Here is a 26,122-nt window from a genome sequence, read left to right as displayed (position 1 = left end):
TTGAAAAATGGCAGCTTCAGTTTCTAAAAAGAAATGTCGGTATTAATCATTGGATTATTTAAAATTTGGATTTATTTGTTCACCGACAAATGAAACAATTCCTATGCGTCTTTTACGCGAAAAAAACTTGTGGAAATGACTACATGAAACAGACAAAAATGAAAGATCATCTTGATAGGGTTCACTCAGATGAAAAAATAAAAAACTTGAATTTTTCAGAAAACTTACAGAAAATTTCAAAATCGACCAACTATAAAAACTTTTATGAAGCTGGCTACTGAAATTGAAACTGAAGGAGGATTAATAGCTTCGTACAAGATTCACCTTAGCTAAGAGGGAGAAACCACACACAATCGCTGAAGAAATTGTTATACCTGCAATTAAAGACGTCATTGAGGATGTAATGAAAAAAAGACTTAGTTACTGTTTTAAAGTCATTGCCATTAAGTGCAAATTCTGAAAAACGGCATATCGACGAAATGGCTGAAGAAATAGAAAATACGGTAGTTTCAGAGCTAAAAAATTGCTAGTTCTCTATTCAATTTCATGAATCTGTTTTTAACGTTTCTGCTATTCTCACGATGTACGTTAGATATTTCTGTAAAATTAAAGGGCAAGTCATAGATGAATTTTTATTTGCTGAATATTTTGAAACTGATAGAAAGGGAGAGACAAATTTTTTAAAAGAATATTTAAATAAATATGATATTCCGCTTGAAAATATAATAGTGGTAGCTACAAATGGGGCACCTGCTATGGTAGGGCGTTACGTTACCGAAGTTTTGCATTATTTCTCAAGGAAAAAGTGCTCAATATACGTACTATTTATTCATTGTGTGTTGCATAGAAACAACTTAGTAGCAAAATATCTGAATCCAGAGTTACATAAAGCTTTACTGTTTCGTATTAAGTGTATCAATCAAATTAAAGCCCAAGCTTTTAAATCAAGATTATCTTCCAAACTTTGTGAGGAAAACGACGAGTTATTTAACCAATTACTTCTGCACACCAAAGTTAGATGGTTGTCTAGAGGTGTATGCTTGCAAAGGCTCGATGAGTTATTTGACTCCACGACTGAATTTCTCAGCGAAATTAACCCTGTTCTGAGAGATAAACTCCAAAACAATGAGCATTATATTTTTTATTTAGCGGACTTATTTGGAAAATTTAATGATGTCCAAATAAAGCTGCAAGGAAAAGATGTAACAATTATCGCAGCTAAAACAATACTGTTAGGCTTCCAAGTAAAATTAAATTTATTTAGATCTTCATTGCTACCTAAGGATTATTAGTATTTTTCAAATCTGAGACAATTAAAAATAAAAGAAGAAGACTTGGAAATAGATACAGGTCATCTTCAAAAATTGAGTGACGGTTTTAAACTGCGCTTTGTTGATTTGGAAAGCATTGACATACCTGATTGAATTATTGTGCCATTTTCTGCTCAAATTGAAAACGTGGACATCGACCTGCAAGATGAGCTTGCTGAATTATTATCGGATCTTGAAGCAAAGACGCCTTTTAAAAATTTACAATACGCAAACTTTGAACAAATATAAATATAATGCAAAAATATGTAACACTTTACGAAATAGCTCAGCCATTTATGCTAGCATTTCCAAGTTCCTATACGGTTGAAGCCGGTTTCAGTCACGTAAATTCAATCTTAACTAAGTACAGAAATAAATTAAACGTGGAGTTTCGAGGGGATTCAAGATTAAAAATGACCAATTTTGAACCCAATATAGTGAACTTTGCAAAAAAAACACCAGGCACACCCATCTCATTGATTAAGAAGGGATAAATCTGAAGTTACTTTACTTATTATTTCTACTTATTTGTAATTACCTATTATTTAATGAATATTAAGGTATTTAAATTTCAACATTAATATAATTTTCATAAATTCATAAAATTTCATAAAATTAATAATTATTATAAAGTTACTAAACTTTTTTAAATGAAAATCATCAATTTGATGACATTTTTCCACCAAGGTGAAAACTATCAAATTCACTGAGAATATCCACACCTGCTGTAGAAATGTAATAGAAATAGCTGTAATCACGAAAATTTCGAGTTACTGGACAATTGATCTAGTATATGATAATATTTTTTGTATTTTATTTTTTTATTTTTTGCTGATTAGTAAAGAACAAAATAAAGACGCACAAAAAGTAGAATTAAATCATATTTTAATATTCTCGAGTAAAATCTAAAATTCGGGACACAATAAACAGGGAATAATTTCTGTCCTCCGAAGAAATAAAACCAGTAGGATTCTACTCATCAACCTCAATAATGGAAGGTTATCCCTATGGCTGTTTTGGAAGGTCTTTGACGTGTTCTCTGATGAAGTGAAAGTAGGCATCGGTTCTCACGAACACAGAAGGATTCTTAAGTTCGCAAAGAATATCACCATAATTAACCACTCCCACGCTATAAAACGTATGTTTATGTTGAAGGAAAACCGTATTTCCAGAATCACCCTAAAACATAAAAGGTATGAAAATTAGAAGAAAAAAGTAACATTAAGCAGGTAAGAAAACGATATTATTTAACATTCGATGCAATGTAATACTGAAAACGCAAGACTCCGTAAACTTGTTTACTAATATTAAAGGTAATGTTATATGCAATTAAATAATATTCGATCTTACATTTTAACTCCTAAGTTTATCGTCTATTTCATTAATTGAGGACTAAGGCCCTTTTTTAGGAAAAGAGCACATTATTAATAAATAAAAGTTTATTCATAAAATGAAAACCAGCATCATTTTTAAAATATCATTTTTCATCAATACAAGATTTGGACTGAAAACGCTAGAAAATATTATAGAAAGTAAATTCGTTTCACGAAGGATAAATTATTGATATGTAGTTTTTACCCGATTGTTTCCATCACCATAGTATTTGTGGTCGCCAGCTAAAATGAATCACTTCAAAGGTATTTATAATTTAGTAATTTTTATTAAACTTTCATTTTTGATTACTTTTATTTTTAACGTAAATTTGTATATTACATATTAAAATATGTGTTCGTGCATGTGCGACTGCCGCGCCACCCCCTTTGAGAGAGACCTTTTTATACCTTGAGAACTTCATGAATGGCGGACGTAGTCCGTGAGTCCTTAAAAATAAAGTGTTCTACAGTCCACTGCAAACCAGCCCACTGCACTACAGTCCACTGCAAAACACAAAAACTGTTCTTTTGAGTACGGCTAAGTGTTTTATTAAGAATAAAAATTCCTTATGGCAGGAAGTTAGGTGCTTGCTAGATTCAGGCTCCCAATCATGTTTGATTAATCGCAATTGTTTACAAAATCTTAATTTGCCTTACGAAAAAATGAACTCACAAATTTCTTGTTTGAATAATTCATCGATGAATATAAATAGGTGTGTTAGGACTTCGATTTCAAATAAAAATAAGAGTTTTGAAAAGGAATTAACCTTTTTAGTAGTTGAAAAAATAATTGATTTTACGCCGTCGAAATTTCTTAATGCAGCAGTTAAGGTCCCTGTTAATGTTAGATTAGCTGACGAAACCTTTTTCATTTCTGACAAAATTGACGTATTGTTAGGCGCGGAGATATTCTATGAATTATTACGGTCGGGACAAATATATTTACACGAATCACAATTAATTCTACAAAATACCGTTTTCGGATACGTAGCGAGTGGTAGTTTAATTGATTCGCATACAACCAATGTGCATTGCGGATTAATTTTAGAGGATGATTTAAACAAAACATTAAAGAGTTTTTGGGAAGTTGAAAATTTAGACGTAGGGTTAACGAAAAGTAAAGAAACGACCTTTTGCGAGGAACATTTTGAGCAAACACATTTCCGTAATAAAGAAGGTAGATACGTAGTAATAATACCCCTTAAGGAAGAACCCTCGTGTTTAGGCGAGTCAAGGGATATTGCTCTTAAACGGCTGAATTCTCTGTGGTATCGGTAATCAAAGGACCAAGAACATTTGAGACTTTACAAAAACTTTCTTGATGAATACGAGAGGCTTGGTCACATGAGTGAAGTTAAAGATGAAGGAGAACCGGAAAGTTCCTATTATATGCCACACCATGGCGTGTATCGTCCTGAGAAGAGTACTACGAAGCTTCGCGTAGTATTCAACGCTTCTAGCTTGACGCATAATGCTACCTCATTTAACGCTATCCTATATAATGGTGGGGTGATACAGGAAGACTTATTTAGCATAATGACTAGCTTTCGAAGGCACACATACGCGTTTCAAGCGGATATAAAGATGATGTACAGAATGATTTTGGTGAACCCTAAGCAGCATTGTCTTCAAAGAATCCTTTGGAAGGATCATGCGAATGGCCCAACAAAAGCTTATGAATTGAGAACTATCTAGTACGGCACCGTGAGTGCTAGTTTTTTAGCAACAAGGTGTTTGAATCAGCTATCTCTTGACGAGAGGATAAATTTTCCTTTGGCAGCTCCTCTTCTACGTGACAACTTCTATATGGATGATGTGTTGTATTCAGCACCCACTCTGGATGAAGCGAAGGAAACACGGCCGCAACTGATTTCAATTCTCGATAAAGCCGGTATGAGTCTACATAAATGGTCTGCTAGCCATCCGGAACTTTCACCAAGTAAAAACGATTATGACTTTTCGAGCGCCAATGAAACAAAAACTTTAGGAGTCATTTGGCGACCATCAGAGGACTGCTATACCTTCAAAATATGAGAGAGAGCAACACTGATGAGATGAGAACAACACTTTTACCAAGCGGTCAGTTCTGTCCACCATTGCAAAACTTTTTGACCCCCTAGGGATAGCCGGCCCTGTAATAGCCAAGGCCAAAATATTTATGCAGAAATTGTGGAAATTGAACATTGACTGGGGTGATCCACTTCCTGCTGCAGAATCTCAGGAGTGGAGCGAATTTATTTCCACATTGAAAGGTGTGAGCAACATTAAAGTTGATAGGTGCATTACAATAGAACAGTCTAAAACAATCGAATTTCATGGATTTGCTGATTCATCGGAGAGTTGTTATGGAGCGGTCGTTTATTGTAAGTCTCTCAACTCTGCAGGTGACATAAATGTAAAATTAGTTGCTAGCAAATATAGAGTTGCCCCACTTAAAGCCTTAAGTATCCCCAGACTGGAACTTCGTGTTGCAGTCTTGTTGTCCAAGTTAATGACAAAGATACTTTCCGCATTAAAATTGCAAACAGACAAAGTTTACCTTTGGTCTGATTCCATGATTGTACTAGCATGGATTCAAAAGAAGCCAACGAGTCTTAAGACATTCGTGAAAAATAGAATTGCACTAATACAAGAACTGACGCTAAAGTCCCAATGGAATCATGTGCCATCCGAGATGAATCCCGCGGACTTGATATCCCAAGGATTGGACCCTGTGAAACTTTTAGAGACAAATTTATGGTGGAAAGGCCCTAATTTCCTTTATGACAATGAGTATCCTAACCAAAACTTTCCTGTGTCGCAAGAACTGAGTGTCTTCCAAAGTGAACTTAAAAAGCCTTCAAGCTTAGACAATGAAGATCCCTTAAAAGCCTTTACATTAACATCCAACAATTTTGTGCATGAACTAATTGGCTTGAGTAATAATTATTTTACTATAGTGCGTGTATTAAGTTATATTTTTAGGTTTTCTAAGAATTGCAGAAATCCTACTGAAGGAGCTTCAGGACCTCTGAGCAATGAGGAGATCAACGCCTCCGAGCGGTTCCTGTTGAGAGTAATACAGAACGAGGAATTTGGATCAGAAATTCGGAGTCTCAAACTGCACGGGAAGGTGTCTCCTACGAGTAAGATAAGAAATTTGAACCCTCTTTTAGATTCAAATGGAGTTTTAAGAGTTGGAGGACGTTTAGGTAATACTGAATTGAATTTTCTTAAAAAACATCCTGCAATACTCCCTAAAAATAGTCCTTTAACTTCTGTTATTATTTCTACATATCATCTTAAATATTTGCATATTGGTCCAAATGGTTTATTAAACTGTGTAAGAGAAAAATTTTGGCCCTTGTGTGGCCGTTCTCTATGTAGAAGAATTACTCATAATTGTGTTGTTTGTGTTAAAAATAAACCCATTGCTGCGACGCAAATAATGGGAAATCTACCTAGAAAAAGAGTTGTGCCAGATTTCGCATTCAATTGCTCTGGTGTTGACCTAATTATATGTATTCATTAAATGTATACATCAAAGAAAAGCAATTTCTCTAAAGGTGTATATTTGCTTATTCATATGTTTTGTATCTAAAGCAGTGCATATAGAGATAGTTTCTGATTTGACATCCGAGTCTCTAATTGCCACGTTGAAGAGATTCATCGCGCGTAGAGGCAAATGTGCCTAACTGTTTTCAGACAACGCGACGAATTTCGTTGGCGCTAACAAGGAGTTAAAAAAATGTTTAAATTTATTCAAAAATCCTGATGAAAAATTGGCTAACTATCTATCCGCTGAAAGCATAGAGTGGAGTTTTATCCCGCCTAGAGCCCCCAACTTTGGTGGTCTCTGGGAGGCAGCAATTAAGTCGTTTAAATACCATTTTAAAAGAGCTGTAGGTAATGCCTCTTTAACTTACATAGAATTGCATACTATAGCCACTCAAATTGAAAGCATTTTGAATAGTAGACCGATAACTCCACTATCCGCGGATGAAACCGACTTAGAAGTTTTAACTCCTGCGCATTTCCTGATAGGGAGAACAATGAACGCCATAATTGAACCGGAGTTGACAAATTTAAAGGAAAATAGGTTATCCAGGTGGCAAAGAATAACCAAATTAGTACAATTAATTTGGAGAAAGTGGCAACGAAGCTACCTAAGTGAACTGCAGCAACGTGGCAAGTGGAGATTCGAAAAGGACAATGTCAAAATCGGTAGTCTAGTCTTAATTATTGAGGATAATTTACCAGCTAATAAATGGTTAATGGGGAGAATAATTAAAGTGTTTTATGGCACTGATAAGAAAATCAGAGTTGTAGTTGTAGAGTTGTACCAAAAATACATTTTGAGCTATCGATTAGAGTGATCAAAAAACAACATGCTCTTTCTGAAAACATATTTTTTAAACGAATAATATAGCTTCTCCTATGGCTAATTCAACTATAAAATAAAGTATTGAGGTAAAATAAAGTATTGTCAATATACCTAAATATTTTTCAAAATGTACTGATACATTTCTATAAGATGCGTAGCATTTAAATTGCACTATACTTTTTAACAAAAAAGTTTTCGTTATAAGTATTTTTATGTTCATATCAACTTGAGGTTTGTAATAAAAGTTAAATTTCATTTAAATTCTATTTTCTATTTATTCTTAATTATATTTTATTCTTTATTATTATATTAATTCTTGATAATACCTTTTAAGAAATATTTTATTTCATTTATTTAATTAAGATTTTTTTAATTTACCCTTTGATCGACTAATAAAATATTAATGATGTATCATTAGTATATATGTTAAATTATCAAATTAGAAAAAAACAAATAAAATTATTAATGAAATATCAAAAAATCATTCAATTTCTTATAATCATTTAAGTTATTAGTTTCTGTTTGATATAATATGTAACAATTTTTCTATTTTGGACGCATCTCAGAGAAAAAAGGTAAAAAAAAATTCTGATGTCAAAAATCAGGAAAAACATTCGTTTTCATGAAGCGAATTCTATGTGAAATTAACCCCGATTTAGTCATTGTTTTGTTCGATTTGATGAAAATTAACCGACTCGAACAGCAAGCCCGACTTCAAAGGAACTTTCAACCTGTTTACCGCTGACAATATTTTGTAATCTCTGTGACTGAATAATTTTAGTCAATTTAAAATAAACGTTTATTTTCAAAAGCCATCCAAGGAATCAAATCATTATTAGAAAGGTTTATTTAATTTTGTATGATTCATTTTTTTATATAATTGAAAATATAATGAAAAAAAAAATTATTTCGATTTTTAAAAAAAATTAATAAGTCCTTCGTATCAACCGAAATTATTACCTAAATGTATAGAAAAATTTCGCTTTATTATTCGATATAACGCGAATATACAAAGGGTTTTATGAATAAGTAAGTTCAAGTTTGTAATAATGTATGAGCGTTATTTTTTCTGTAAATGTTCTTATTAAATTGTTCTTGAATGTTTATTTTACTTTATTATTTCTTTTGATTGTGAAAAGTATTTTTTATTTGTTGTTCTTTAACTACAATTTCAAATGTATAAGTACATTCTGAAAAATCACTACTATTTAATCCTTGTAATGTGTTTAAGCAACAATAATAAAGTAAATCATGTTTAACGCACTATTATCTTACAAAAATTAAAATTCCAGAAATTAAAATCTTTTTTAAAAAATATGTATAACAGCAATTATGAAATAGAGCAGGGCTTCCCTTTTTTTTCCCTGAGGAACCGTAAATGATCAAATAATTTTCGGTGGAACACAATTATCAGCACCTGAACCAATAAAATAATTTATTTTGAAAATAATTTAATATGAGAAAATGAAATTCTATTTTCTGTTTTATCATTACGTTGATTTTAATCTTATCTTTACCTTTGATCTTTAATCTTAATCTTTAATCTTAATCTTTAATTTTAATCTTTAATCTTAATCTTTAATCTTAATCTTTAATCTTAATCTTTAATCTTAATCTTTAATCTTAATCTTTAATCTTAATCTTTAATCTTAATCTTAATCTTTAATCTTAATCTTTAATCTTAATCTTAATCTTTAATCTTAATCTTTAATCTTAATCTTTAATCTTAATCTTTAATCTTAATCTTTAGTCTTAATCTTTAGTCTTAATCTTTAATCTTAATCTTTAATCTTAATCTTTAATCTTAATCTTTAATCTTAATCTTTAATCTTAATCTTTAATCTTAATCTTTAATCTTTAATATTAATCTTTAATCTTAATCTTTAATCTTAATCTTTAATCTTAATCTTTAATCTTTAATCTTAATCTTAATCTATAATCTTAATCTATAATCTTAATCTATAATCTTAATCTATAATCTTAATCTTTAATCTTAATCTTTAATCTTAATCTTTAATCTTAATCTTAATCTATAATCTTAATCTATAATCTTAATCTGTAATCTTAATCTTTCATCTTTAATCTTTCATCTTAATCTTTCATCTTAATCTTTCATCTTAATCTTTCATCTTAATCTTTCATCTTAATCTTTCATCTTAATCTTTCATCTTTAATCTGTATTTTACTTTTATTATTTTTATAAAGACATCTGAAATATTAAAAAGATTATGGAACATTGATTATATTAAAATATAATTAAAATTCTAAATAAAATTGCTAGTTGAAAAACTGAAACTAACTCTGAGAACTCCTTTCATTGACCCCTAGTTCTCGAAACAACGTTTTACTTTGAAATTTAGTAAGAATTTTTCTGGTGTGCTTTTGCTTAACGTAAATGGGCAGCGAAACGTAAAAAACTGAGTTTTTCAATAACTTTGACAGTGCAGAAATCTGAAAAGAAAAAAAGCCAAATGGAAATGAGTGCCTAACCATACCTGGAAAGCGATATGCTAATAATATAGCAAAAAGTAACTTTCCAGTATTGTTGTTATCGTTAGAAAAACACCATAAAACATTCTTATATTTAATTTTTTAAGAAATGAATTTGAACTTTGAAATTTTCTACAGGGGTGAGAAAATCTTTTAGAAACTTAAACTTGCACGGTATTCATTTTTTCTTATTTGCTTCAGTATTAGAAACGAAAATCAAAATTTCAGATTTTCGTCTGGTTTTCAAAATAATAACTCTTAATATACAAGAAAAATTTATTGACAAGTAAACAATGATAAATCCACACTTTTCAACTGCTTTGAAATAGGATTTAAAATTTAATAAGATAAGCTGTCATTCTGAACAGTTTAGACGGCCATTTATCTAGACAGCCAACACGCAGACATCTGGTTCAACTGCTGAAATTGGCGCAGGAATGATAGGCTTCCTATTAGTGCATTTTTAGAGGCTTACCTAGCAGAGTTTTATATATATAGAAATAAATAAAAGATACGTACTTTGCAAACTCTTGTACGTTTATCTGTCACTAAACAAAGTTCCCTTGAAGGTAAGAACCCGAGATACTTAGAGGAACACTCCTTACTATCAACAATGCGTGAAGTACCTTCACGAAGTTTTTGTTGTTTTTCTGAGAGAGGAAGAAACAGAATCGAAATAACAGAGAATTTTAAATTTTTTAGGTGATTTATACTATATATATATATATATATATACTATCTACCTGAGTTGAACAAAAATGTAATCGATTACATTTTTTTATTACAGTAATCAATTACTTACATATTTAGACATAAATGTAATGTACATATGCATGCGTGTAATGTATGTCCATATGTACAATGCATGTACAGACATCCATGCATTGTACATGCATATGTAGTACATATGGATATGCATACATGGAACAAACGTGCATTGTACATGTGTGGATACATTCATCGGACATAAATACATTGCACATATGCATAGATTGGGATAGCTTGCATGTACACATGCAAAATTTGTGCGAAAGAATTATGTCCAATATATTTATGCACATATGTACAGCATATGTACACGCATATGTACATTATATGAACATTATATGCTCCTTACATCATATGTACATTATATGAATGTACATCTGTTCACCATATGTATATACATCTGTACAATATATGCATCTTAAATGTGTGTATGTACATACGTTATGCATGTCGAATGTATGTAAGTACATATGTACAATATATGCATGCTGAATGTATGTATGAATACATGCAAAATATAAATACGCCCAATGTACGTACACAAATGTATTATGCATATTTGGATACATACATTGAGCATAAACATATTGCGTATGTGTACATCCATACGTAGGATATGCATATCATGTACATGTATACATACATATATTGTGCATACTACATATATACCTATATTGTACATGTATCCATATATTATACTGTTCATAAATAAATTGTACATGCATGCATGGGACATACATTGTACAGACAATGTATGCATGTATGTTTGTGCAAACAACAAGTACTTGTATATATATGTGTACATGAACATGGATAAACATTTTACGTGCACAAATATTTGCATAAAATGCATATATTCATTGTGTATGAATGTACATGTCTGCATTGTTTGCACATACATACGTAAATATTAGCTATATACATTCGCACATATATTTTATACTTACAATATAAGTATATGTACATGTGTGTGTAACTAAAATGTCTGTACATATGCACTAGATAAAATCATATGTACATACATTTTAGTTACATTCATTTGTACGTATACAAATACGTACAAAATGTATCATTATAAGATACATTATACTATCTACAGTAAAATATAATCATTTATAACAATACAATAGTATTGTAATCGTATAACAATAGTATTGTAATCGTGTATTTAAATTACATGTAATCATAATTGCATGTAATCAAATTACATGTAATCATATATTATGATTACTTGTGATCACGATTACAAGTAATCGTGATTACAAGTAATTGATTACAGTAATTGGTTATGTAATCATGATTACAGTTGTAATCAAAATTTGTAATCATGATTACAAGTAATTGAGTACTGTAATTGAAAAATGTAATCGATTACATTTTCACTCTACTCTGATGTAATCAAAACTTTTGATTACTTGCAATCGCGATTACTTGTAATCATGATTACAAGTAATTGACTACATAGCTGTAATTATCTGTACTCAATTACAGTTGTAATCGACTACTTTAATCGACGGCCAACTCTGCTATCTACCAATAAGTATTTGGACACCTATGCAAATGACTATATCTGCGGTCCTGAGATACGTCACGTCCTCCGCCGGTATATATCGTGTAGGGCACAAGATCGGCATTAGTCCCATGCAAGATGCCTACTGCGCTATTTTAGATGACAACGTGCTTCCTACGTTGTGGCAGTTTTACGGGGTGGACCCCTGTTACTTCCAGAACGACATTGCCAGCTGTCCTGTTGCGAGGGTCACCAAGGCTTGGTATGGTGCCAATGGGGTTAATCGAAAGTTTTGGCCTGCCGCCCGGAGCCCAGAACTAAGCCCTATCGAGAACCTCTGGGAGGAGATGGATCATCGAATTAAGGGGTGTGCAACCCATCCAAACTCGGTGAATGTCTTCACCAAGCCGAGTGGAAGAAATTACCACTTGCCGTTACACAAGAACTTATGGAAAGTATGGCCCGGAGGGTTCAGGCTGTAATTGAGGCAAATGCAGGGTAGAGGCTTTATCAACTATTGATTATGAATAAAGTTTGTTTTTCTTTTCAATCACACGTGTCCAAATACTTATTGGTAGATAGTGAATATATATATATAATATATATATCGCCTTTTTCACTCTGCTGCTTCTGGACACAGTACTTTGTGAGAGATGTTTAACTAATTATTATAAGCGAACTAATGATTCAATTACAATTGATTAAAAATGTTTTAAATTTTAAAATAAAATAGTTATTGCTATCTAATCAATCACAGTTAAAAGCGTTTTTTTTTCGTTCAATTCCTGGGAAATCTTAGTAATATCTAAACAAAAAATTATAATTGTTTTTATTTATAAGAGTTTTATATAATACTTTAAAAAAAGGTCTGTTTATGTTTTAAGAAAACTTTACTTGAAGTCTTTACAGTGATTTTTTTCATGACAAATTTAGAAAAATCTCATTGTGAAACAATAAGAAGAGAAGTAATCAAAGCAGAAATAATCATAATTAATTCAAAATATATAAATCGGTGTTAAAACGGTTATTAAATTTCACGTCTAAAAGATAGGTTTAAGGAAAATTGGACAACTATACTTACTGAACATTTCTGTTCTACCGAAGCCAGCAATGTGCACTATATTGCCCACTGTAAGAATGCTTTTAGGTGGATTGACACAAATTGGTTTGCTGTACAGTGTGCAAGGAATGGAATCCTGTAGTTCTAAAAGGGCTACATCATTACCCTTCTTACTTAAACTATATTCAGGATGAATTATGACCTGTTTGACTAGTACTGTTTTAGCAGGTCGATATTTATCTTTGCCTAACAATCCAATTCGTAGGTTTTTCACTTTTAGGTGAAAAGGTGTAGGTTTTTTCCTAGTATAAAAGAAATACATATTTATTCATTCATTGGTATTATAAGCTAACGTATTAACACAACGAAACTTTGAAATGAATGTGTGTCGCGCAATATACAATGTGTCTTATTTAAATAAAGCCACCTAGATTTTCTTCCATAACTTGGCGCAAAGAAACCCCATGAGAACCAAACATATATATTAAAAACATTTACAACTAAACACATATTTTCTGGGTGTAACTCACTTTCTGTTCTATTTGGACAGGTAAAGACATCGAATGTGTAAAAAAAAGGAGGAAAAAGATTTTCCCGCCGAAATAAAAAACACCCTCTGATTGCAGTTTATATTTTCCTTATGTTTAAATACGATTTGGAATATATGATGCTGCGTAAAATTTACTACAACCAGAAGACTTTATCGTTAATATTGTGCAAGGTTAAAAGAACAACTGCCATCAATTCTGAAACTGACAATTTTTGCCGTATCCTTCTGCCGTACAATCCTTCTGAGGATAGCTCCTAAGTTTTTTGGGGGATATAGGTCGCGTAAAAAGACAGGACATTCCTGACTTGCACCCCTGTACCCCAATGTTCTTACTTACTAACTCTGCTTACTCACTCGAAAAGATTTTGTAACGTAAATAGAAGCATGGTTCTGTTGGAAATTATATTTTCGTCAACCTACCAATTCTTTCTCAACAACAAAAAAAAACAGATATAAGGGTGATTCTCACAAAACATGACAATTCACTGTCCCTTGCTCCAAGATCTAATACTATAATACTAAAAGAACTTTTCTTTAAAAAAAATTAATAAATAGCATTGCTATTAGCATTTTAAAATGACTTTGCACTAACGATATTCTTTGTGCTCGGAAATAAAATATTAATTGGATAGATTGAAAGATTCATTTCAAGAAGATTCATTACAGAGAAATTTGAGTGAAAATAGTCAAATAATTTTCAGAGAAAGGAATGTTTTCAGAAAAAATTAAATTGTAAATATTTATTTTTAACGAACTATTCAATCGAATGCCGTTAATTAGAATTACATATCCTTAAATGATTTGAACATTTTTTTACTTCATAATCAACAAACTTCTATAGGAAATTAAATAATTTAAAATCATATTTCTTTCTTGGAACTGTCTTTAGAGAAACGAATTTAATATCTATGTTCTAAAAGTTTTATACTTTCGTTAAGGTTTCTTTGATAAGGGAATTTCTCACAAAGTGAAATTAACATTAAGGAGCCCCAACATTTTATAACCGTCGTTGAACAGCGAATAAATTTCCGGTTTTAGCAACTGGTGTTCAAGTCCGTAGACTTGTAAGTTTCAATCCAATCCAGAAGACAGGGAAACTTCTGGATTAAATATTGGGATCGTTCACCAAACTTAACTATTAAGACTATATTTTTCCGATTGTTCTCCTCGCATTTTCTAAGGAGTCAAGTTCCAAAATCTGCCAAACAATTTTATACTTATTAAGGGAAATTATATTTTTTCAGACTGATTTCGTAGTATGAAATGACGTAACTCAATAATTAATTTAATTACACATAGTTATTAATTAAGGTTTCAATCCTTTGACGCAGATGGGACACCGGTTTCCCGCTTATTTATTTTTTCTGTCGCTCTAATTACAAGCGAAAATATATATTGTTATTATTTGATTGCAAAACAAATTCTAATTGCTGCTAAAAGTTATTTGTTAATTTATCGGAATTATATTTGTACTAAAATATGAAACTCTCAGAAAATAGTAGAAAATTTATTTATTTTCTTTCGTATTCAAAAATTTCGCTAAAAATGATTTTGCAAACTAAGAAAATTTCAATGATGAATTACTGTTTCTCTTAGCTCTGAATAACTGCAAATATGTGCAAATTGGAGAAATTATTGTTTGGATGTGAGCCGTCTTCGTAAGATTTTACTTTTAACGCAGAAAAAGAATCCTGAAAAAGAAGGCTGTATTTCATAAATAAAATTATTAAAATTTTAAATACAACTTATTTGGACCTAAATAAATAAAATTAATTTCAAAAAAATATGATTAATGAAATTTCTGCGTCAAAGGGATGATAACCATTAGGATTTATTTAGTACATGGAATTCTTACTACTTACAGGTATCTGCGAAAACAATGCGCTGCCGTTAAGACAAATGTTGGGGAAATTAAAGCTCCACCGCATGTACCCCATGGTGCCATTGATTTATCATGGATTATACAGACCTAAAAAGCAAATTCCTTATTTTTTAATCATGTTTCTAAAGGCAACAAAGAAATTCATTGTTTTTTGAGTTGAATGAATATATTTTTAATATTTTACTGAAGGCTCAGTGATCAGATAAAATAATGATATTTAGCCAATAATTTTATATAACTTAAAAATTTGTCACACAAATTCATTATTGTAAAATTTGGTTCATCTTTGTGCCCTACATTATACATGCTGATTATGAAAATGGTACATAATTTAAAGACGTAGAAAAACCGCATGACTTTAAATGTGAAAAAAATTGTGGGCTAGATTTTTTTCACTACGGGAATCGGCACTGCATTGCTTAAGCTTGCAAAAGTTGAGAACTATTCATTGATTTTAATCATATCCACCCAAGAGAAAAAAATGTCGGTGAATTTACTTTTAAGCTTAAGATAAACTAATAAATAGCTTAGATTTTTTTTAAAAATGTATCTGATTCCAGGCAATTCTTTTTTACTAGTGAATACAAAGAGATTCAACACAGTTTTTACGTTTTGAAGGAGTGATAGGGCACACCATAATTGGTATATAGTTGGATTTGGATAAGAATTGAGTTTGTAATTGTTATGCTGAATCACTCTGCGTAATTTAGAGCTTTGCTTCGTATTCAGCATTCAAATTGTATTATTTTTTTTCTTACTTGGGGAAAGAATTTATTTAAAAGAACATCCTTGAGTGTTTGTGGCACAATAAGATATAAAGCGTTCGCCTCCATAAGAGGTGAAAAAGGTTCAAATAAAAGCGATGGCTGATAGATACAAATTCTGCATCCACCTCAAACCAACCACATTGCTCATGTAAAATATCCTTATTGTATTGCCATCATTCATTCGAATCACTTGGGTCATCTAATTCATTCAATTTATTTTTATGTGTTTAATAATATTGGGTTGTTTATAAATCTTGTACAGTTCAAAGTTAAATCTCCTTTTCCAGTTATTGTTTTTATTTACACTACCAAGTATACTTCGCAAAATCTTTCTATCAAATATTGAGATACAATTTTCCTCCAGTTTTGTCTATTTTAGTTACCTTAACTTACTTTAACATTTTAAGCTTCCTTTAAAAATTGAACAAAAATAAAATCCTATTCCCTTCATATGTACTATTCACAAAAAAAAATTTAATTCAATCGACAAATAAATTAATATAAGAAAACTTATAAGCAAAACTCATAAACAAACAGAATTGTTAAGCTTATAAGATTTCTTCAAACATTAAAAAAGAAATGCTTACAATCCAAGGATATTTTCTGTAATCTTTAACTGTTTTTCCATTAATAATGCGCTCTTCAGCAAAATCAGATACACCGCATGCTGTAAAATTTAAGTTAAAAAAGAATTAATTTCGTAACTTTTGCACTGTAAACAAAAGCTAAAATAGACTCTCACAATAATAGAAAAAACTTTGAGGTTAAGAGTTGAAATGAGACAAACATTTTGTCAACTTCTGTTTGGTTTTAATGTATACATTTTAATGTGTATTATTTTTGATGGAAATTTTAGAAACGAATGTTAGAATTTTGCCAAAAGAGCGGTAATAGATCATAAACTAGAACTGTTTTTCAGGCATTTAAAAAACACGTAATTTAAATAGAGAAATTATTTTTTACGACCAAGCAAAGGGTATTTTTTAATTTCTATAAAATGAAATCGAAATTTTTAATCTTAATAAAACTGTGAATAAATCTTTGATATTTGCTCGTAACACAATGTTCAATCATAGTTTGTTCGAAATCAAACTTATTTTTGAAAACAAGTTTAAACTTAGAAAACGATAACAAAAAAGCACTTGACAACGTTCGTTGAAAAAAAATTTGTTTTTCACATTCAGGGATATTTCTGATTTAATTTTATTCTTTAAGAATCTGGGTTTTTGCTTCATTCTTTTAAAGTAAAATATAACATATTTAAAAACGTTTGTAGTTATTTTTTATAAAAATATTTTGTAGATTGCGCATGACTTGGAAGCATAATTTTTTATATCCTCTGAAAAATTAAAACTTTATTAAACTTAAGACAACATTTTACGGCAAACATATAGTCAGCTTTAAAAATTAGCTTTGCTTAGGGAAAGAAATACAGTGCCCACCCCAAACGGCCCATAATTTTAAAACTATTTCGAAGTAGACAGGAACATTTACAGATATTTCCAACTTTATATTCAGACATTACATTCCACAAATTATTAATATATGGGCAAAGAAATCACATTTTTTCACATATCTCTTTTCCAATCGAAAATGTCTTTGGATTCGAGAATAAGACAAAATCCATTGGCAAAATATCTTGCAACAAGTTATTTTCGTTAGTGTTAAGTTATAATTGAAAATTATACCTTCACCTTTTGATTCGCAACGTAAAATCACTTCGCCTTTTGATTTTTCATTCAGTGAAATAAGTGAAAACCACATGGTTCATCAAATTTTTACTTGCCCATGGCCTATTAGATTTTTACTTGTTTTCTATTCATTATTTTCTTTTCTCTTAATGGAAGCAAAAAAACTATTTATAACATTTTATGAAAATAAAAAAACAATTACATGTTACCTAAAACAATTATTAGTTATTTATTACAATGCCAACATATGCCATGTGTAAAAATCACTTTGCAATACGCAAAAAATTTGAAATATAGAAAATGCATTATTCGGAAACCTGCAACTTAAAATTCACAAAACTTGAGGCGCATTTACACATAAAAGTATTAAGGTATAAAAATTATATTGCTCACATGTGCACAAGTAACGGAAAGAGTTGCATTTCTTTTCTTTTTCTTTTTTTTGTTGTCTTTTTTATGCTATTTTCTTTTTTATTATTTTTCTTTTCTAGCTTTGAAGATTTCAAGAACTTAGCATTATCCTACCAGGACCCGCTGATTCTCTGCATATTTATCCCGTTCTGAGAATATAAGCACCATATATTAGTGATTTTTTTTGTGATTATGCTCTATAAAAACGTGTTTGTATGGATTTTAAATAACGAGGTGAAAACACCAACAGGCTCTATTAAACAAATGAGTCTTAACACAATCAACAATCAACTGAGTATTAACACAAGTAACTGTATTTATATGGCTGTAGTTTATTAATAATATTGAATCTAATAAAAAAAAATTTAAACTCACGACATTTATTGAAATGACGGTGATGATGACCAGCCTTGTGATGTTTGATAGGATGTACTTTTCCTTTAACCTGAAAAAGTAAAATAAAAAGCATCGTTACAAAATGTTACAAAAAATCGAAGCAAGTTGAGTAATGAGAAAAATGCAATACACTAGTTGAGTTTATAGTTTAAATGAAGTAAACAAGCGATATGAAAACAAATGTGTAATCTTACAGACGTTGTCGAAAATTTAAGAAATACTATTTTAACTATCAAAAGTAATTTTAAACATAAATATAACCATTACATAATTTGAGTTTTCTTATTCGTCCAAGCGGCATTACAAATTCAATACGTTCAACTTATTAAACTCTAATAATAAAACTTTCTGTTGTCAAATATTAATAATAAATATTTATTTTCTATTGCATCTATTTTCAAGACATGTCTTTACTTTTCTATATGCTTATTATTTTGCTTAAAATTAAATATCAAAAAATTTATAAAAATAATTCAAATTTTTAATAGCGAGAAGTTGGGCACCTACAACGGTTAAATACATCAAACTTAATGCAACAAACATCAAACATAAACTTAAATACATTAAACATAAATTATATGTTTGAGTATTCTTATTTGAAGCCTATATCCATCAAGCGCAGATTAATTTAAGAGCAAGGCAAACAAAATTTCGTCTCGGCTCAACAAGGTAAATAAAACTGATTTGCAATCGAAATTCGATTTAAATTACAAATTACAAATGAACGTACCATATGAATGTGAGGACTGTTTTTAACTTTCTAACGTAGAAACTTATTTACTTGATTGTGCTATCTTTCAGTTCATTAACAGAGCCATTAAGCAAAATTTTTTAAACTTTATTTCTTGCAATAAAGTGTATTATTTACTGTTTTAAATCTGTGTATCCTATAAACTTAAAGAAATTTTTATCAGTTTAAGTATGCTTTATTTTGGCGAAAAAAATTTATTCTCTCGAAATAAAATGTTTTACTTGTTAACGCAACGATAAGGAAAAGTTACTAAGATTGTTTTATTATCCAGTAATAGCGCAATTGGGCCAAATATCATAGTTGTTTTGTTTAATATGTTAGTACATTATACACTGAATATTTCAATAACAATTTAACCTTGATACCCATACTGGTCAAGATATCTGAGATTACCCACATTGGTCAAGAGAGATCTGAAAGCCACGTAAGAGGTAAAAATTAAATCGGAAGCAGCTAGTAATTTAATAGCAGGTCAGTTGGACATTTTGGGTCTATAAAACGAATATTTATATGAAAAATTTAAATTCTGCGAGCTCTGGATAGATGACCAGTTTTAACTAAATTACCTTTTTTTGAAAAATAAACACAATGCATGAGTGATTAAAGAAAAATAGTATCTAATCAGTTTTTTTCTTCCTTTTTTTGCCGGAGATGGAGAGTAAATGCTTGAATGGATTTCCGAATACAATAAATCTTCTATACAGAACTCAGAAAGAAAAACTTATATATCTGTTTTACTTTAACTGCAATGAGGATTCAATTCTAAGAAATGTGAAATAGATCAAAATATTAATTTTATTTAATAGTTTGATAAGTTTTGTGTCGTAAAACAGCAAATATCCTAGAAAAGAAATATTTCCCAGAAAAGAAATGAGAATGAACAGTTTGATGTTTAAAATAATCATGAAAAAGCTAAAATATTTAAATTAATGTAGGCATACGTTTTCAATTCAGAAAATCTACGACATTTTTTTAAAACTAAAAGCAAATTTAATTTTGTTTTGAAAGCTAAATAATAATTTACAAGAATCTAAAAGAAAAGAAAATTAAGAATTAATGTTTTTTTTTTTTTTTAATATTTAGAGGATAAAGTTCAGCTCCAATTTTAAAACGATCCACAATCTTTAGAAAGAAGCCATAGTTCGTCTGTTTGTGTACACTGTTTATCTTAATATCTAATATCTTAAAAATTAATATATAGACAAGAAAGAAAAAAAAATTTCTACTCACACATAAAAATATTGTTAATAACAAGGAAATACGTAAAACTAACATGTTTAAATAGTTTTTATGGCATGAAGCTTTCGAATAAAATATTTTATAAATTGTTTTGTTATTTAATTCGATTCTCCTATTCCAAAATACAATTTCCGTGAAAAGACATATTATCCTCTGCAATATACTCTCGTTAAAAGTCCTCAGCCCCAATTTTTTTCATTGTTTTTATAAATTTCTTGGAACTATTTCTGTTGGCATTGTTGATTTATATTTGATATTAATTTTAAGTGACGCTTCAGTATTCGCTTAAAAAACTCATAAATAACTTCAAAAACTCTTTTTCATTCAAAATCACGAAACAAGTATAATTATTTCGAATTACCTAGAACTAAATCACAGATTGTGTTAAGACTCATTTGTTTAATAGTGCCTGTTGGTATTTTCGCTTCGTTATTGAAATAATGATACATTTAAAATTAAAAAGAAGATTTTGGATCCTATATCCTTTCTAATATTCATTTGACTTTTCTCCTCGATGACAAATTCTTAGGATTGTAGTCAATTCCCTAAAGATTTCAATAATTAAGAAACTGATAGTTAAATAGAGAAATCGAAGATTGAAAAATCAGATACATAAAACTCCATTTCTCAGGAATTGACTAATTTCGTTCAAATTTTCTATTTTGCCTTATAAAATTACACTCTTGAAAATATATACCTGGCAGTTCGAAACATTTTCTACTCTAATTAAATAAATAGAAAAATAACAATTGTTACTGAAAATTGATTTTTGATAGAAACTATCATTGTGTAAGTGAATTTTATAATTGTGTGTAAGTAAATTAAAAAAATTTTGAGACATGATAAGAAGCAGAAAGAAAAATGAGCATTAAGGGGTCCAAACTTTCGACCCCTGGTCTGCCGAAATTTTCAGGACCACATTTCCCAGATTGTGACTCCTCTCTGCATTTTGGAAATAAAAGATTCGAATCAATCGAAAAAATGGTATGAACACTCAGAAAAACTTCGTTGTATGTCTGATTTTGTATCTTAAAATATTGTATGCACTAATCAGTTTGCATATTTGAGGTCAATGCCTTGAATTATTAAGATTGATTCTTAGAACATGAAGATCCGATTATTAGATCAAACGTTATTCGGGTTGATTTTATTTTAAGCCTACCGTACACTGATTTTTACTGTTAATCCTCACTACTGGGCAACGTGTTCCTTCGTTTTCACTCCAAGTTAAACTATATGCCAAGTTAACAACCTTTTCCTATCCTCTCAATCATCCGTATAATATGATGAACGGCAAAAGAAACCGTGTACGGCCTCAGGTGTTTAGTTAAATTTTCATGACTATGATTCGACACACATTCTATACATTTATAGTTCAGGTGAATAAGTTTATGATACCTCTCAGAAGAATAAATAAAGTATACAGGTAAAGGAATTTCTGTTTCGAAGCTTTCCTATAGGCTTTTTACTACTTTACATCTCCTACGCTGAAAGACCAATTTCGATAAAGAGCGCAAAAGTCAAAAATACTGTTCCCCTCATCCTCGTTAGACTTAATCCGTTGCCCTCTGTGATCGCCTCAGTTTTAGTAGCTTTACTTTATGCAATATTTTTTTATAATTATCGTTTTCCACTATTGAAGATAGAACTTCTACACAAGTATTCGCTTGGAATTGTGAACTGCGTTGTTTTGGTAAAAGTAATGAATATTTTTAGCCTCTTCATTTACTTCTAAAAACAGCCAATAAGAAAATTTATAAACTGCTCTTACTGAAACATTAGTGGACGATTAAGCTTTCTGGGGATTCCAATAAATACAGGTCATTTCAGTTATTTGCATTGAATTTCCGATAATTCCTCATTTCTCTCTGATCGCCTCAACTTTAACCCTTTCGGGACGGGCGAGTCATAAATGTATTCGTAAGGAATCAGTATCAGGATAGTAAAAAATAATAAGCGGTAGCTTAAGTTTCAGTTCAGCTAATTTGACAGATTTATGTTTGCTTTCACTTTAAATCTAACACATTCAATCCATGTGTGTTAAAAGTGTAAGTACACAATTTTTAATTCGAACTAAGTAGTTAAATAAAGCAAACTATCATTACCCCGCCCACAAATAAACTCCTAAATATTTAGTTTGAATACCAGTTTTATCTTCTTACCCTGATTTATACGGTATTAAGCTGGCACGTATTTGTGACATTCGGCGCGAAAGGGTTAATTGCCTCACTCTACACAATTATCTCTTTAAGGTTACAGGGGACCTTAAAAACCCACTTTCAGAGTTTTTATGCTACATTTATGAAACTCACAGTATTTACTTATAATATCTTTAAAAAGCTGTATACAAAATTTCATGTAGTTTGATTAATAATTTTTAAAGTTATTGAACTTTTAAAATAGCATAAAATCCGATAAAGTCAAAACACTCCACGCTGCTTAAAATTCACCGCAGAATCATACTTTTTCTTTATATGACTAGTTTTTGATTTCCAAATAAAAGTTACCATCATTCAGTGGCTAATTATATTGCTCTAGCTCAAAAAACAAATTTTTTATGTATTTCATGAAAATTTCATGAAAAATTTTAAAAATCTTAAACTTTTTTTACTACAAACAAAGTTTATCAATGTTCTAGGTAACAAAACATGGTAAGTTTTAATTACATACATACATAGTACACATAAAACAAGTTTCAACCAAAAAAAATAATAAAATTGAGACTCATGGAGCATTTCGAAAACACCAAAATCCGTCAAAATTTCATTTTGAGAAAATAGCATTTTTTTTTAAATGTAATTAAAATAACACTATTAGCTGTGTATAATATCTAAAAAAATGACTAATTAAGCATATATCTGTACTTTTATCTCCATTATTATGTTGAAATGGATGAAAATTCAACTTAATATGTGCCTATGAAAAGAAATACACAAACGTACTCAGCAAGCATATTTACTTATTCAAAATTTAACGCAAATAAATTCACTAAAGTAATAACATAAAATAAGTTAGTAAGCATGAAATTAATTTATTTTAAAAAATATGAATGATATATCAAACGAAGAATGAAACATTTATTCAATTGTAAATGTAAAAACTAATTGTGTGCGAGTCAAATATAGAAAATTTTCTTAAAATCTTCCCGCACAATAGGAGGGTCCTTCTAATCTTACATAATTTTGATCATCACTAATTTTCTTGTATTTTTAATAATATAAAGCTCTTTTAGCTTTTAGCTTCAAGCTACCGACCGGCTGCTTCAAGCTACCGACTTCTGTTTTCTGAATCTAAACAATGGGGCGTGGCCTAATTAGAATCCTTATAATTCAGTAAAAAATGGTTCGATTTCCAAAATTTTTTTTGTTTGAAAGCTTATAACGTCTATTTTTTGAAATAATAAAAATCTCAAAATCGAAATCTTGGTCACTTTTTTCAAATTTGAAGGTCCCCTGTACCCTTAAAATTAATATTTTTCACTATTAAAGAATTGAAAGTAACGCCTACTTTATACTCAAATTTTTGTTTTGAATTGGGTATACTATAGCCTACGTCACAGATCGTGTTATTCCTACTAAATTTAACTAGTAAACAGCATTTTCTGCGAACCTGATTTCTAGCAACAAGTAAAAGCATCAAACGAAGTGTCTTGTTATAAGTCGCTACTCGCCAGGTTGGAATTGTATTAGTCTAGTTCCTTTGGAAATAATTTATATTGTTGTTTTACCGAAGTTTATGAATTTAGTAAGCATATTTAAAACTCAGTTTATTAATTAAACTAAAGGGTAAATGTTATTCCTAGTAAGTGGAAGTAGTTGTGCTTTTTTCATATTATACCCAATTGCGAACTGCGTTGTTTTGGTAATGAATAGTCCCCCCCTTCATTCGCTTCTAAAAACACCCTATGAAGGAAATTTGTAGTTTCACCCTTACTGAAACATTAGTAAAAGTTTTAGCTTTTTGGTGATTCCAATAAATACAAAAGACCTAAGCTATTTAGGTAGAATTCCACATAAACAGAAGATTACTTAGTATCTATATTATATTTTTTCTTGCGTTGGCAACAGCTTTCATTTTTAATTGATAGGATTCGGCGAGGCAAGAGCACGTAGTGAGCATCATATGTCTAATCGGGTGAATTCTCACCGAATTATCAAAACAATTCTCGCAAAATTATCATCATCGAAGCCGATGCTTTACATCCGGCGTTCAGTACTATTTCATATTGCTTTACAACACATGGTTTTAGCCCTCTGGCGAGAAAGACTTTAAAACAAAACTTACAACAGTTACTTTTCTCAACAACTGAAATTTAGAATAGTGTGATTAAGAAAAATATGCGAACTGTTTGCAATTTCAAATTAATATTGAAATGCACAGGTTTAGAATTTTCTACAGTGAAAAGTGTTCGGAACTTCAGTGTTCAGAAAAGTATACAAGAGCTAGACGTTAAGAACGTATCCAATGAGCGAGCATCGGATTGCGAAGCAATCCGAAATGAACTGCGAAAGCGAGGCCTCCTAGTTTTAAAATAATACAGACAAGAGCATGCAGTTGCATGTATGTGTACTTTCGTATGCATTTCAAAATTTATGACAGCGTAGTAAACAAGTAAAATCTCATTGTATTGTAAGCATTTAATTATATGTGCATTTAGTTACGCTTTTATGTGTAATTTAATTGATTGTTTTACATTAAGGTACATTTTTGATAACTTTTATTTTTTGCGTTTTTTTTCTATAATTTTGAAATTTATATCAAAGAATTATTCATTTTTTATATTTAACGTTAGAATCCTTCCAATAATTATTTATTTTTTAGTGGTTTGCATAATTAAATAGTTTAAAAAATAAAATTTAATAAAGTATTGCAATGTACTTAAATATTCGCATTTTTTTTCGTAAATTCGTTTTTTTCTCTTTTTTTTTTCTTTAATGCAATTTTTTTTTCTAAATAATTATTAAATCTATTCATTATTTAAATTGACCATAATCTAGCAATATGTCTGATTATTCCTACTTAAGGTGCAATATAACATTTGAAATATTTATATTCTTTTACTTAGTTATAACAAGAGGTAAAAGTATGCGTACCTAAAATTATTAGTCCCATTGAAGTATAATTCGTATTTTGTTTATCTTATTATGAATTATGGCAGAAATTCGGAACGTAAAATATATTTTGTAATATTTCTTTACACTTCAACAGTGAATTGGTCAAACAGGTTTACAGATGAAGTGGTAGAAATTTTCTTTTACGAAAATATAATTAATTACCTATGGTATAAGTTGTTAAAATTTTGAAACTTCGATTTTCTCGCACGAGTGCATTCAATTGAGACTTTTAGCGTTTCAGACTTTTCAGAAGGGTATGATAAACTACTCTTTTTATTAAAAGGCTCTATTCTATCGTAAACTCTTTATTGTAAAGTTTTTGTTCTTTTTTTTCCAAGGGCGTGAGAATTGTTTCTTTCCCTTTATTCCTAACGTTTTCTTTACTAACAAACTGAATTTTTTCTTAAGATATTAAATCTAATCTAATTGCGATACATTTTAGAAAGA

The 26,122-nt window shown here is 30.0% G+C and overlaps 1 protein-coding gene across 1 annotated transcript; it reads right to left on the bottom strand.

Annotated features, from left to right (window-relative positions):
• Nucleotides 1-2,178: 2,178 nt before the first annotated feature.
• On the bottom strand, nt 2,179-20,688 carry LOC107445361 (tryptase beta-2). The gene is made up of 7 exons (XM_016059739.4): nt 20,553-20,688; nt 18,551-18,620; nt 16,661-16,740; nt 15,287-15,393; nt 12,896-13,176; nt 10,056-10,186; nt 2,179-2,489 (listed from the first exon to the last, which is right to left on the bottom strand). Exons 1-7 carry the CDS (start codon nt 20,595-20,597, stop codon nt 2,316-2,318), a joined length of 888 nt encoding a protein of 295 aa, XP_015915225.4. The 5' UTR covers nt 20,598-20,688; the 3' UTR covers nt 2,179-2,315.
• Between the last annotated feature and the right edge of the window lie 5,434 nt (nt 20,689-26,122).

Source organism: Parasteatoda tepidariorum, chromosome 3 (assembly GCF_982258835.1).
Source record: "Parasteatoda tepidariorum strain Cologne lab strain chromosome 3, Ptep-v5.0, whole genome shotgun sequence".
Lineage (NCBI taxonomy): Eukaryota > Metazoa > Arthropoda > Arachnida > Araneae > Theridiidae > Parasteatoda > Parasteatoda tepidariorum.
The sequence above is the reverse complement of the archived record's forward strand: the minus strand, read 5'-3'. Positions and strand labels throughout refer to the sequence as shown.

Coding starts and splice junctions, on each gene's coding strand:
- LOC107445361 (XM_016059739.4), bottom strand. CDS start 20,597: ATGTTAGTTTTACGTATTTCCTTGTTATTAACAATATTTTTATGT. Junction 16,741..18,550: donor CCGTCATTTCAATAAATGTC/GTGAGTTTAAAT, acceptor TAAATTTTACAG/CATGCGGTGTATCTGATTTT. Junction 13,177..15,286: donor CATTGTTTTCGCAGATACCT/GTAAGTAGTAAG, acceptor CTTTTATACTAG/GAAAAAACCTACACCTTTTC.